General features: G+C 44.0%; 1 protein-coding gene across 1 annotated transcript in view; it reads left to right on the top strand.

Moving 5' to 3' along the window:
- The first annotated feature begins 7,115 nt into the window (after positions 1 to 7,115).
- SNTA1 (syntrophin alpha 1) overlaps positions 7,116 to 15,513 on the top strand; it is a 107,985-nt gene continuing 99,587 nt past the window's right edge. The window contains exon 1 of the mRNA XM_063960203.1: positions 7,116 to 7,440. Within this exon, the coding sequence (XP_063816273.1) occupies positions 7,185 to 7,440 (256 nt within the window). The 5' untranslated portion in view covers positions 7,116 to 7,184. The remainder of the gene's footprint in view (positions 7,441 to 15,513) is intronic.

Genomic DNA, 15,513 nt, shown 5'->3' with positions numbered 1-15,513 from the left:
CTGGGTAACAAAGAAACAGAGTTTTTACAGGCACTAAAGTACAAGGGTTACCTTTAGGGAGCTCAGCTTCAAAGCTCATACAGAGCTGTGTGTGACACGAGGAACTGGCAGCGTTTCCAACTCCAGACTTCAGACTTATACTTGCTGGTCCTTGGTGATTGGTGAGCAGTGTCAGGTGATTCAAAGAGTCTCAGGCTGGCACAGGATTGGACAGCTCTGGGTCAGGTGAAACAGTCACTGTCATGTGAGTACTCTAGACTAGGCTGTGAATTGGAGCGAGGCCTAGCAGGCCGAGAGAACACTGAAGCCTGAACTTCTGCAAACACAGGATGCTGGCCTTTTAGGCCTAAACTTCAGATTGCTGAATTCAGACTCACACAGAAGATCACCACAGGTGGAGCTCGTTAACTATTACCTTCCAGGCAGAGAACTCAGGAAACTCATGGTGCTGACAAGCTGTTTATCTCAGTGAGCAAAAACGGCACAGGATCCAGGACAGATGGCAGGGGTAAGTCACCAAATACGAGAACTACAGTCAGGATCGTGACATTCCTAAGACATGAGCAGGTCAGTGGGGCCAAACCGGCCCCTGACAATATAATCTATGTGGGACTGGGGCAGCATCTCCGCCAGCACCGGTCTCTGCACTGGCCTCCTCTGTGCACTTCCCGGGTACCGTCGACACTGACACAGCTTGTTCATGTTATTATCACAGCTCTGTGGGCAGGGTCAGCTGGATACGGTGCTTGGAGGGGCGGCCTGGCGGGCAGTGAAGTGGGAGGTCCTAGGAGGCACCTGGATGGGGATTGGCTGAGCAGCGAGCGTGCCCTGCAGGACCCTCTCATTTTTAAAAAGTGAGTCCTTCACTGCCCATAGTGTGCTTTGGCGCGTATTTTGCGGTCACTGCTAACAACGATGTCCAGGCAAATTTATCTTTGGAGAATAAGCAATAATTATTTGCTTTATTCTAAGCATACTTACCTACATTTTATTTTATTTTTTTGTCTCATCTCTGAGAGAAGCCCAGAGGAGAGACGCTGCACAGCACTTTGTGGGTAGGGCTGAACTGTCACACCATTAAGCCCCACCCTCAACACTGGAAAAATGCCCACGATTTGCTGGTTTCCAGAGAGTGGTGCGACTAAATGATGGGATTTATGTGATTTAACCCTCCTCCCTCCACATCAGTGCTGCAATTCCTCTTATTATCTTTCTATCCTGCCCTCTTCACTAGGAAGCAGGACGGATGCGGGAGAGACATCTACTCTTCCGGAGCTGCGGGGAACGACCTGAAAAATCACAACTTCTTAAAGGGTTGGTAACGTAAGATATAGCTAAGGCATGCAGGTTTTTGTGAGCTTTTAATTTCAGCACTTTTCAGGAGGAATAAAGCTATAAGGGTACCAACAAATTCGTCCACATCTGTAAGCATTATAGAAGCAGACACAGAGTATGGAGGTCTCTATAGGTAACTGTACTCCAAAAATCCAGTACTTGAAGGATTATTTTACAAAAAGATCTAATTCTTAAAATGCACGGGATGTAGTTACCTCACAATCCCTATAGTCGGCATGCCGACTATAGGGACTATTCCCACGACACCCATAGAGTGGGAATAGATTTGTGTCTTGTTCAAGCTTACAGAATTCTCCGGTGATGCTTTTCAGCTTAGTTGTGGATGAAGCGTTTGACACAGTGTCCTTGGGCCTTTTTATTTTTTTGATTCTTATGTAATTCTCCAGCTACTACTGTAATAATTAATGGAGCCTTTTGTTCCCCGGTCACCATGACAAGAATCACTTGGCAGGGGTACTCCTTGTCACCTTTGTCATTTAATATTGTTACGAATTATGAAGTCTTCATTTAATGGGAACTCTGTGGGTTCCCGGGAACTTAAAGTTCAAGCGTTTGCTGATTTGTTACTGTATATTTCAGATCCTGAATACACTTTGCCCAGGATCTTAGATAAAGTTACAGATTACGCAAAAATTTCTGGATTTAAAATGTATCTGGATAAATCAGAGGCGTTTCATCTAGGACCGACAGTGAAACCTCCTTGGGATGATTCCTATTCTATTATAAGGGCCAATAAATTTCTCAAGTACGTGGGGATTGAACTACCACATCATATTGCTGATCTCTATGATCTTAATATGCAACAGTTGATTGGAGAGGTGGTTGGGGAATTGTCCCAATGGCCACAATTATTGTTATCTTTGTGGGATACATTTATTGAAGATCTTCTATTTTCCTAAACTTTTATACCCATTGCAATGTTACCCATTTTGTTAATAGTAGTGGATGAATGCTTTTTATATACAGTAAAACTTTGAGATTTTACATGGAAATCTAAACGTCCCCGGATCAGTTTACTGAAACTTCAACAGGCTAATGGGTAATGGGGGGGGGGGGGGGGTCAATTTGCCTAATCTGAAATTGCATAGTCATGCTGGAATTCTGCAACACATACGGGATTAGTTACATAAAATGGATCCTTATACGGATTCTCTATTAGATCAGTCATTTCTAGCTGTACAGCATCTCTTGGTGTTTCTCCACTATCATAAAGAGAAATTGTCTGACTATGTGGTTCGGAATCCCCAGTTAATGGCTGCGTGGCATCTCTGGCATTATATGCAGAGACAAAATTGTTAACTGTCATCATTCTCTTTGTTCCACTACTTTTTAATTCAGAATTTCAAAATGGATGTGCTTCTGTGCCCTTCATGGCCCTGCATCGGCGGTCACGTGACCCGGCAACCCGGAAGTGCATGACACAGCTCAGTCATAGGAGAAGGAACGCTGGATATGGACATTGGTAAGGAGACAGCAAACGATGACAGGAGAATTGTTGGGTGAGTCTCTGTGAGTGGAGGGGGTGTCCGGCGGACTGTTCCCAGGAGCCTAAGCCAACAAACATCCCTTCCCCAGACTGCGGTTGGCTCTCTGCATTACCTGAAATCCAAATAGTTCAATTTGTATCGGAATTCCATCTTTTTCCGGCAGTGTTTTGCTACTGTCGGCAGTGATTGAGAATACAAATCCTTAGTAAATTCCTGTGTTCTATGAAGTGTATGTGAAAATCCAACCATGTTTGGCCAATGGTCTGTTGATTCGTATTTGTGTGGACGGCTGTGTATCTCAATGCGAATTGTTAAAACTGCTGTGATTGCTGTTTAGTAAATTACTGATTTGCATTTTCGTATGACAATGCAAACTCGAATTAAATCAAGAGCTTAGTAAATTTACCCCTAAGTGCGAAACTTATAAAGCTCCTAGAGAGAATGAGAGCTCTGGGTCCAGGGTTTCTTCAGGTTTCTCTTTTATGCAGATTTCTCAATTTCTCCTGGGGAACTTCCTCAGAAGATTTCTCTAGGTTGGACAAAATCCACCTGACCTCTCCTGTTAGCAAAGAAACGGAGACATGGACGACTTTATGGACCCTCCAATAGACATCATAATCTCCTTGGATTCTTCCCTCAAGAGCTGGGGAGCCTTCAAACAAGACAGAGCAAGCAGAGGTAAATGGTCCACCCAGTAATCCAGCTGCCACAAAATCCTCCTGGAGTTGAGGATTACCAATCTGGCCCTGCAATCTCTAATATCCTCTCCATCTCAGAGGATTTTCTGTACACATTTGCCTGGACAACAAGACGGGTGTTTCATATCTAAACAGAATGGAAGGCACTGGGCCTCTCTTTGCTTAGAAGCAATTTGGAATTGGGCTGTCCAGATGAACAGCCATTTAATACCAGGAGAGCTAAACAAGCTAGCAGTCTCCTGTCCCAGAAGCGCCTCACTCTACACAATGTGAGACTCAACTCTGAAGTTTTCCTGACCATAGTAAGAACATTTGGCCTTGCAGGGTTGGACCTTTTTTTTTTTTTTTAACCCCGTCCAGTGCCCAGATGCCAACTTTAATTTCCAGAGTTTGGTCCAATGTACCTTCCGCATGGATGCCATATCATTCCCATGGACAGATCTTCCCCTCCCTTATGTATTTCCCCCTCCAGGTATACTGTTGAGGTTCCTTCACAAGTTGAAGGCTAAACAATGTTTCTTGCCTCATTTCAGTTTACCCATTTTAACCCTTGATTGGTAACCCTTGATAAACCAGCTACAAAAGAGGCCCAGGCTCCCCTAGGCTTGTCCAATGACTGTTTTCCGTTGACGCCAGACCTTATTCAGGCTCTCCCACAGTCCATGTGGATGGTGATATTACTTGTTAGTTAACAGACTCGACCCTGTCACCTACTTCAATTACACTGATGTCTCTCTGAGAACAAAATCCTGATACTGTGTCATCATTAATGAATCTAAGGCCTGTTTCTTCTGCGATTTGTGTGAAAATATACTAATGCAACAGCCATCAGAACTTTTATTGAGACGCCCACTGGAGCCATTGCAACTGCATATACATCTAATGCAGATCGTGCAAACATCAACTCCCTGTGTCTATGGTTATTTAGAATGACTGACACTAAGACGCCATAAATTTCTATAGCCTTTATGGGTCCATGCCTTACTGAGAATAAACTTTACCTCTGCCTACTTAAAGGTGTTTTCTTGTCCAAACTCTAGTCTACCATATGGGGCATCAAACACTTCTTGGGTTTTTTGGCTACTATAAATTCCACGTCTGATGTTTTCTGGGTGTCAAAAAAGTTAATGTCCCTATTAGCCTTTGCTGCAAGGGGTGCCAAACTTGGCTTTATTAGCTCTTTGAATGACCCAGACTCTCATGAGATTCCATGTTATTCTCAAAGGTCACGCAAACACCAGTTCTCTTAACAACTCAATCATTGAATTTGACTTGGTTATGGATCAGTCAGATACTGTTCTTTGCTTAGTTGCATGCCTGTTTGCTTACCTGGTTCTCACAGCTTCCATGCAGGATGACATCTCCCAGCTATTCATCACCTGCCCTGCTAGACCTTCTACTGTCAGAGGATGGATGGATAGTTACTGCCATGAAGCACTCAGGAATAGATACCTCCATTTTTAAGGGTCAATCCATTCATGGCACTGCCTTCACCACTGCTGCAAAAAAGGGGTTGCCCCTACAATCTATAATAGCTGCCCATTGGTCTTTTAGCTGTACCTTTGTCGGGTATTACTGGAGACACTCCGATCCTCACAGGATTGATTTTATTAGAGCAAGTACCAGGTACTGTATGTAGTAGTCTGTCCACCAGATGTTGCTAGATGTCAAGCCTACTTGCGAACAAACAGCAGTTCGCAGGGATCTAAAACCTGCAAACTTTCTTTGTTTCAAGGGCAGGATTGCTTAACATGCGGCTCTTCTGCTGTTGTGGAACTACATATCCCAGCATGCCCTGCCACCGTTTTGCTATTCGAATTTCTATATTATGGAAGGTTTTTATTTAAAAAAAACCTAATGGTGAATGTGTTTTTTTGCTATTCCAATGTTTAAAGACATTAAGCTGGTTGTGTGTATAAATGATTATGCTTTACATATTCCTGGGGCATATTCTGCTTGTGGAGAGCTGGACACCCAACTTCTACATAGAAATATATTATCCTCATATATTCTCATGGATAATAAGAACATAGATCTCTGTGGTACATCTGTGTCTTCATACATCTTTGCTGCAGTCACGCCAAACAGTCCCTCTCGGCATGCCAGGTTGAGTGTGAATCTTCTAGCATTGGTCGTATGCACTGCTTTTTTTTTTTTTTTTGCCGAAAATGCATTTGATTTGCAACGCGACTAAGACGCACGAGGAGACTGTGCTGATTACTTTAACATGACACTTGTATATCTGTGTGCGACTGAGTCTCTGAATCTGTACTTACATGCTACAATGTAGCAGCTGTATAATTTTTCCAATGCCAGTTCTGTGCTGCACCGTATACAAACTCAGTCACACACTATTTACTGTACAAGTGTCATACTGTATATCAAATTAATCAGCACAGTCTCTTCGTGCGTTCTAGCCGCAATGCATTGCGAATAAGATGAATTTTCAGCGATTTAAGAGGCACCCAACGTTATCAGAGTTGCACAGGGCCTGGCGGTTTACTCACGCCAGGCATCTATCGGTGCATGGTGTATTGAGGATGGATGTATGCGGACACATCTGTAGTTGTGTGTTTAAAAATATATTTATCACAACAGTTTAGTGTTAAAGACATTTATATAAGTAGTACAATATAATAAAATAATATACAAATATTTTGACACTATGCTACACTATACAGGTTGAGTATCCGTTATCCAAAATACTTGGGACCAGAAGTATTTTGGATATCGGATTTTTCCGTATTTTGGAATAATTGCATACCATAATGAGATATCATGGCGATGGGACCTAAGTCTAAGCACAGAATGCATTTATGTTACATATACAGCCGGAAGGTAATTTTAGGCAATATTTTTAATAACTTTGTGTATTAAACAAAGTTTGTGTACATTGAGCCATCAGGAAACAAAGGTTTCGCTATCTCACTCTCGCTCAAAAAATTCTGTATTTCGGAATATTTGGATATGGGATACTCAACCTGTAATGGCTTTAACATTAAACTATTATGATAACGGTTTATATTTTTCCACTATATTATTAATAATATGCATTACATTAACCAATGACAGTCAGTAGTACTAAATTCTGCTTGTTTTTATATTCACTTCATTACCACACTTCAAGAAAGGGTCTGAGTATTTATCACAGATTAAACTACAGCAGGTTTGCATGCTGTTATCTTATCCACAGTAAGGGCTGGCAAAGAGTAAGGGGAGGGAATGGGAGAGGACAGGGGAGGGGGGATGGAGTTGCAGAATGCATGCAGCAGTCTCTCTCTAGCTTACATGCAGACTGAAAGAACAAAGGAAATAACACAGGAACTTAGTTTTTGTTAGCTTTCATGTTAGATTTATTTATGTATGTACCTTGGCATTTGAGGACATATTTTGATAGAATTTGGAGATTTTGACCTGGATATTCCAGGAAAAGTTCAAAACCAGGAAATCTGGAATTTGAAAGTGGCAGCACTGCTCGCAGTGTAGGTAGCAATATTTGGGTATGGGAGGATAGCAGGGCGGTACTAACCATGTGTAGCCACAGCCCAGGGAGGGTTTCCTCCTATACCACTCCCTATCCAGCTCGGAGAGGTTTTCCTCCTGCTGCCCCCCTTGCATCAATCCCTCTGAGGGCACACTAGCCATGGCTTCTCCTGCCAGGGCTCAGAGGAGCGGATTACTGGAGCTGCGATGTCCAGGAGAACGCTGGATCCGGATACTTCTCCTTCTTGGGGAAGAGACTCTGAGCTTCACCCCAGAGCCAGAGCCTGGGGCTCCTGAAGAGAGAGCAGTGAATGGGGGGGAGATTACAGGGGGTGTCCCGGACTCAATTATCAACCTGCGGAGGACAGTCAGAGTGGTCAAGCAAGAGGCAGGGGGTCTGGGGGTCAGCATCAAGGGTAAGACACAAACTATTTGTAATGTACTGCCCTAACCTTTTTCATGTTAACATTCTATTTATAAACTACATACAGTAACAATGTAATTATTAATGTCAAGTAGATAGTAGAGTGGGAAGGTATGTGCAATAGCTGGAATAGGAACTATTGGAAAGTATTGCTATTTGCTTCAATATTTACATTTTTATTAAAAGTCAGAATAGTTTCGTACTGTGAATACCTCTGTTGTAGGTGATTATTTGCTATATTGCTGCCAATTGTGAGACCGAATACAGAGAAACCATGCAGACATGTGTATCTGTTAGCTGACAGAAGTTCTTAGGAAATCCAGATTTATAGAGGACTTAACTTTATAGCAGGCTTGTTTCATGTAAAGACGGTGGTATATGCAGAAAGCGGAACATTAAGGCAACATTTCTGCACTGTGCGAAATCGTCCAGTCACAATCACAAGGCTGCTGTTTATCAGGCATCCCATGGGGGAGGGTGGAGAAAGGGGAATGTATCTTGATAAATCTGATGCAGTTTTTGGAGTGGAGGGGGGCAATGCAAACTTTGGTAAACAGGCGCTATTAGAAGTTATTAACTGTAGTACACATTGAACAACTCTCTGGCTGACTATATGACAACTGAGGACATTCACTGTCCTCTGTGACAGTCATAATCAGTGTCACTGTTATGTGCACTATACATAAGGTGTATCAGGACAGACTGCAGTCACCCTGCAAGTTACAGTCAGTTAGGGGACATGAGAGGTCGCATTCAGCGTCTCTCCTTTCAGATCACCCTGTGCCTTGAAGTGTCTGTCTCTCTCTCCCTCTCTCTCTGTCACTGGCTAGGGGACGTCCCACACTGTGATATTGGGTATCCAGGGAGGTGTGGCACTTTTCTACTAAAAAAAACTGGTCTTTCAACATGTTGAACAGCACTCCCTCCCTTCTTTGCTCATCCTCCTCCACTTCTTGGCAGGCAGAGCCCTTGTGGGTAGTTCTTTTGTGGTACCATTGATCTATGATGCCACCATTATGTTCAGACACTTGCACTGTGTGCTGATTAGTAACTTACAGTAAACCTGTTTCCCTAAAAGACAGACCTGCAATTCACTCCAAAAGAAGGGCTGACATTTTATTTCGTTAACCTTTTATTTATTGAATCAGATTTTTAATATACTTTCACCAATACTTTTTTCCACATTCCCCCTTAGTTGTGATTATAAGGCTCTGTTTGGACCCATCTTGTAAAAATAAACACAAAACAAGCATTTTATTTACTTGCCTATTATGATTTGTGTTATTGCATGATGGTATTTTTGATGCTGGAAATCCGCTTTGAAACACAAAAGCTTCAATTCAGGTAGGTGCAAGTTGGGTCCTATAAGCCATTCTCATGTAAAATCGCAGTGGGAATTTCATTTGCAATTCAATTCCAAACTCACATTGCTTTTTCGGATGAAATGCAAAATTTTTTATGAGCACCCCACCCCCATGCGGGTGAAAAGGTAGGTAAAATCGGGTGTGAACCATAGGATTGACAGTCACTAGGTCAACCACTATTGGTAGACAGTGAGTACGTCGACACTTGAAATAGGTCGGCATGAGTTTTTTTAATGGGGTTTTTTGTGTAGTTTTCTTCGTAAAGTAACCGGGATCTCCAATGAATGCACCATGTCCCCAATTGTAGTCCACGTGGATTGTAAAGTATGAAAAAGTTTTTTTTTTTTAATGATTTTTTTTAAAAAAACTCACGTCAACCTTGTCCATGTCGACCTATAGTCAATGTCGACATATTGAGTGTCGACCTAAAGACCGGCTACCGGTAAAATCTTTATCTTAAGGTAAAACTGTCAGGACAGTGCAGAACCTTTGGTACACCCTTCTCAATGAATAATCACACATTTGGGGCCAAATGTAATAGAGTGAGAGTTTCAAAAAGTGGGAGATTTGGTAAGGTTTTGCAGTTTTTCTTAAAGTGCCAATCATTTACACAGCAAAATCAACCTGGTTTTGCAGTGTAAATGATTGCCACTTTAAAAAAACTGTAAAATCTTACCATGGTGTGAGTGGCATTTTAAATAATATAAAGGGGTGGAGAGGACATATTTTGGGGACCATTCCTTGCTTTTCAGAATGGAGCACTACCATTGCTTAGTCCACAAAAACACTTGAATCTTGCCTACACTCCTGGAACCTGCATGAAAATCATGATTTTCAGGGTAGTTCATCCCCCCCATTCACCCCTCCTGCATCCCACCCACTTCTCAGTGTAGTAGGAATAATGGGGAGATTACTGTCAATACCATGAAAGCAAAAACTGGGACTTATCATCAACCTGTACCTTTTCAAACTGCATTATCGATGAAAACCATAATATGTATTTGTTGAACTGACCCGGGGGGATGATGATTTTGCTAGAAACTGATATTATTGAGTCACTTTGCTCAAGAAAAAAAAAAAGTATTTTGGTGGATGATGAGACGGTATCTGGATGATAGATCTACACCAGGCATATCCAAACTGCGGCCCTCCAGCTGTTGAGAAACTACACATCCCAGCATGCCCTGACACAGCTTTAGCATTCTCTGACCGCAAAACTGTGTCAGGGCATGCTGGGATATGTAGTTTCACAACAGCTGGAGGGCCGCAGTTTGGACATGCCTGATCTACACTATCTAGGGAGACAATCGATAGGTCGACATGCATTGGGCTGATAGGTACAAAAGGTTTACTGGTTCAAAAGTTGACATGACTATGGTCAACGCGCAATTTGTCGACACATGTTTTTTGGGTTTTCACAAGTTTGTTTAATTTACTATCTACATGGACACCAATTGGGAATAGTAATGTGTGGTAAACTAAGCAGGGCAAGCCACCTTGCAAATCGAGCCTGTGAGGGTACACGTTTGTACTGATGGTGGTCACATAACATGATATATACAAGATTTGGCCTAAAAAAAACACAAAAATCTCAGGTCTGTTATTTTTGTATAGACCATTGTCATGTCGACCTTTTGTACCTGTCTGCTTACTGCATGTCGACCATATGCTGTCAACCTATTTACTGTCTACCTGGATAATGTATGTCTATTATACCACACCTGGTGGTGCAGACTCCAGTTTCCTATCTCCCCCATCTTAGCATCTGTTGATGGATGAGCACTTGTTTGAAAAAGGAGAATCTTCACTTTCAAACTAGGTGCCGCCATAAAAAGAAAAGACTCTGGCACTGCGCCAGGGCCTTGGCTCTCATGTGTGAATGTGCCATATTTCAGAATGTTAATGGGAAGATGGCACCACGTAGGAGGAACCCACTTGCTGGCTCATGGTAAGATGTGGGGCAACAAGGGGGTGGCAGTCGCTGCTCAGAGGAGTGGGTACACAGCTCACATGTTTCCTCCCATGGTCTTTAATATGCCCATGCGTGGGGTACCCACATTTCAAAGAGGGACTCTAATTTTAAAATGATGCAATCCCTTAGCAGCTATTTTTTGGTGATAATGTCCTGCACTATGGAAAAATTCCGTTTTCCATAGATGGGAAGGGCACTAATGAGGAAGCATTAAAAATATATATATTTTGGTTACATTTCAATTGTCTAATTTTTTTCCTGAAAACTCCAAGTCTTATGAAGAAACAAGGTAGGCTATTACTGGTGTGGGTACTGCATACAAAAAATTACCAATATTGATGTTGGAATGTGACAAGTAATTAAATAGGCTCAGCACAGGGCTGAGAAAACCCTCAGCAACGAAGGGGTTAAAACGTTAGGTTGAATTTTGCCACTTACATTTTTTATGTGATTTATTGTTCTGCTCCCTGGAAACCTACAGTATGCGCACTTACCTGCAGGGTTGTCTACTGTGAACAGAAAGCTTTCCTCACTCATTTACAGTATGCCATCAACTCCTCCCCACTGCCAACAACCGCTCCGAACCTTGGAGTGTAGCTGGAGCTGCTTCTGTGGGTACTATGATTGCATATGCAGGAATGTTTATCCAGCTTGTAGTCCGCGTACATTGCTGCAAACCACTTGTGGCACCTTTTATAAATGTAATAATAATAATGCTCTGCAATGTTTTGTACTGGAAGTCTCTTGAACTGCCTTGTTATTTTTCCTCTGTCCCTGTATATGTACTTTGTGAGGCTTTGAAACCCATGTGGCAACATATAAATAAAAGATAAGAATAGTGTACTTAGAAGTATATTTACAGCATGCAGTGAGGATACCTGCCTCCACTGTATGCATCAGGGTAAATACCTTCCAACCGCTCACAAATCTGGATAATTATGTCCATTGCAGGATAGTTCCCTCAAATTATGACTGTCCTGCAGGTTGGGAGATATGCACAAATACTATACATGCTAAATAGATGTACACTGCTAGTAGTCTCCATTCAAGTCAAAACGGGTATGGGTCGTTGGATAGACACAACTTAGGTCGACAGGGACAATAGGTCGACATGGTAATTAGGTTGACATGTACTAGGTCGACATGAGTTTTTTGACTGTTTTTGGTGTCATTTTCTCCGTAAAGTAACGGAGAACCCAAATTAGTGCACTGTGTCCTCTTGCATGGCGAGCGACGGGCATGGTGCCTCGCTTCGCTTGACACAGATTACCGTTCCAATCGTAGTCCACGTGGTTTAAGTATGAAAAATTCCCAAAAATTTTAAAAACTCATGTCAACCTTTTGACCTGACGACCTAGTACATTTCGACCTAATGCATTTCGACTTAATGGCATGATCGACCTAACGACCGTAACCCGTCAAAACAGATACATTGAAGGTTTGTAATTAGCTTCAGTACAGTAATAAAAATCATTGTGTTTTTTTGGTGTGTTTTTTTTCAAAAACATTATTGCACAGAACAAGTAAACTTTTTACAATCATCATAATACCTATCTATATACAAAGGTGTGACTGTGTTTGGTTTCATATTTGTAATATGATATAAAATGACAATGTTGCTGTCAGTCTAGCGGCCACTCTGTTCAGATCGTAAGAGAACTGCTGTGCCCAAAATAGCACAAGCTTGCATGTCGAATTTAGATGAAGCCTGTCGCTGTCCTTCTAAATAGTTCACTTCTATGACATGCTTTAAGAGGGAATGGTCCCTCCCAGGACACCACAGCCTGAGACATGTTTAATATATTATCTTATCAAGACTTTAGAGCACTGGCTTAGCCCAAGGGAGACACCAGTGAGATTGCTGTTAAAATATCCAAGACTGGTCTCATGTGTCATGAAGTAGGAATTAAAATACACACTGACCCATATCTACTCCAGCAGAAAATCAGCCTTGTTAGTGCTTCCAGTGGCGTAACTACTGTCCCCGCAGCCCTCGCGGTGGCTTGGGGGCGAGGGGCTGCGGGGGCGCCACTGATTTACAGCAGACTGACATGCGGACGAGCGTCCGCATGTCAGTCTGCGGTCTGCTTCCCTCCGCCGCTTTTTGGAGGGACACGGAGGGACAGCTCGCCTCTCCTGTGTCCCTCCTGCATCATCTCCGGCGGCCGCGGGTCTAATAGGGGGAAGTGCCGTCCGTGAGCTCTAATTGGCTCACGAACCGGCACTTCCCCCTATTAGACCCGCGGCCGCCGGAGATGATGCAGCAGGAGGGACACAGGAGAGGCGAGCTGTCCCTCCAAAAAGCGGCGCGGGGGGGGGGGGGGGGGGCGGAAGAAATATCTGGCACTGGGGGCATATATGGCACTGGGGGGAATATCTGGCACTGGGGCATATATGGCACTGGGGGAATATCTGGCACTGGGGCATATATGGCACTGGGGGGGAATATCTGGCACTGGGGGCATATATGGCACTGGGGGGGCATATATGGCACTGGGGGCATATATGGCACGGGGGGAATATCTGGCACTGGGGGCATATATGGCACTGGGGGGGAATATCTGGCACTGGGGGGGAATATCTGGCACAGGGGGCATATATGGCACGGGGGGAATATCTGTCACTGGGGGCATATATGATCTGTCACTGGGGGCATATATGGCACTGGGGGGGAATATCTGTCACTGGGGGCATATATGGCACTGGGGGGGAATATCTGGCACTGGGGGCATATATGGCACGGGGGGGGGGAATATCTGGCACTGGGGGCATATATGGCACGGGGGGGAATATCTGGCACTGGGGGCATATATGGCACTGGGGGGAATATCTGGCACTGGGGGCATATATGGCACTGAGGGGGAATATCTGGCACTGGGGGCATATATGGCACTGGGGGGGAATATCTGGCACTGGGGGCATATATGGCACGGGGGGAATATCTGGCACTGGGGGCATATATGGCACTGGGGGGGAATATCTGGCACGGGGGGAATATATGGCACTGGGGGCATATCTGGCACTGGGGGCATATGTGGCACTGGGGGGGGAATATCTGGCACTGGGGGCATATGTGGCACTGGGGGGGTATATGTGTACCTGGCACATGGGGGGGGGGCTATATTTGGCACTGGGGCATGTGAGTACCTGGCACCGTAGGGGAATATCTGGCACTGGGAGCACAGCCCTAGCAACGAGGACTAGCAACGAGCATGACACCCAGTGCATGAAACACCTGGCAACGAGCATGACACCCAGTGCATGAAACACCTGGCAACGAGCATGACACCCAGTGCATGAAACCCCTGGCAACGAGCATGACACCCTGAGCATGAAAACCCCTGGCACCGTGCATGGAACCAAGAGCATGAAACCCCTGGCAACGAGCATGACACCCAGTGCATGAAACCCCTGACAACGAGCAGGTAATTGAAAAGTAATTAGAAGCCTTACTGTAGGACTTAATGTGTAATGGGCATTACGGTGTGTGGCATAATGTATCACGGACATTGCGGTGTGTGTCATAATGTGTCACAGGCATTACGGTGTATGGTATACTATATCGCGGGCATTGTGATATGTGGTATAATGTCTCAGGGTCATTGCAGTGTGTGGCATAATGTATCACGGACATTGTGGTGTGTGTCATAATGTGTCAGGCATTACGGTGTGTGGTATACTATATCACGGGCATTGTGGTATAATGTCTCAGGGTCATTGCAGTGTGGCATAATACATAACGGGCATTGCGGTGTGTGGCATAGGGTATAACGGGCAGGGCATTGCGGTATGTGTCACAGGCATTACGGTGTATGGTATACTATATCACGGGCATTGTGGTATAATGTCTCAAGGTCATTGCAGTGTGTGGCATAATGTGTCACAGGCATTGTATGTGCTATAATGTATCGGGCATTGCAGTGTGTGGCATAATGTATCACGGACATTGCGGTGTGTGTCATAATGTGTCACAGACATTGTATGTGCTATAATGTATCAGGGGCATTGCAGTGTGTAGCATAATGTATAACGGGCATTGCGATTCCTGTCATAATGTGTCACAGGCATTACGGTGTGTGGCATAATGTGTCACAGGCATTACGGTGTGTGGCATAATGTGTCACAGGCATTACGGTGTGTGGCATAATGTGTCACAGGCATTACGGTGTGTGGCATAATGTGTCGGGGGCATTACAGTGTGTGCATATTGTGTCATGTGCATTATTGTGTGCGGCATAATGTCTAAGGGCCATTGCAGTATGTGGCATAATGTATACTGGGCATCACTATAAGGAGGAAAAATGACAAATAATGTAAGGGGCAAGAATCAGGATTATTTTTCTTTCCTGTGGTGGCCAACGTCTGGGCGTGCAGGTTGCAAAACTGGGGTATAAGGTAGTCTTTTCCTGCAATGCCACGCCCCTTTATGAGAAACCACGCCCATTCCAACGAACCACGCCCCTTTTTTTGCTGCGCGCGTCGAAGGCGCGCGCATATTTATCCCTTTCTTGCGCCCAATTATGGAGCATGAAGGGGGTGGGGGGGGCGCCGAAGAATTTTTCGGCTTGGGGGAGAAAAATTTCTAGTTACGCCTCTGAGTGCTTCTCTATATAATTTGAGGCTTTGGGCCTGATTCTGTATCGCACACAGCTCTGTATTTGTACGCATCTAGTGAATTGTAGCAAACTGCACACATGCTTTAAAACATTTTTTACACATCTTCCTCTGT

This window comes from Pseudophryne corroboree, chromosome 3, assembly GCF_028390025.1.
Source record: "Pseudophryne corroboree isolate aPseCor3 chromosome 3, aPseCor3.hap2, whole genome shotgun sequence".
In the NCBI taxonomy this organism is placed as follows: Eukaryota; Metazoa; Chordata; class Amphibia; order Anura; family Myobatrachidae; genus Pseudophryne; species Pseudophryne corroboree.
The sequence above is the reverse complement of the archived record's forward strand: the minus strand, read 5'-3'. Positions and strand labels throughout refer to the sequence as shown.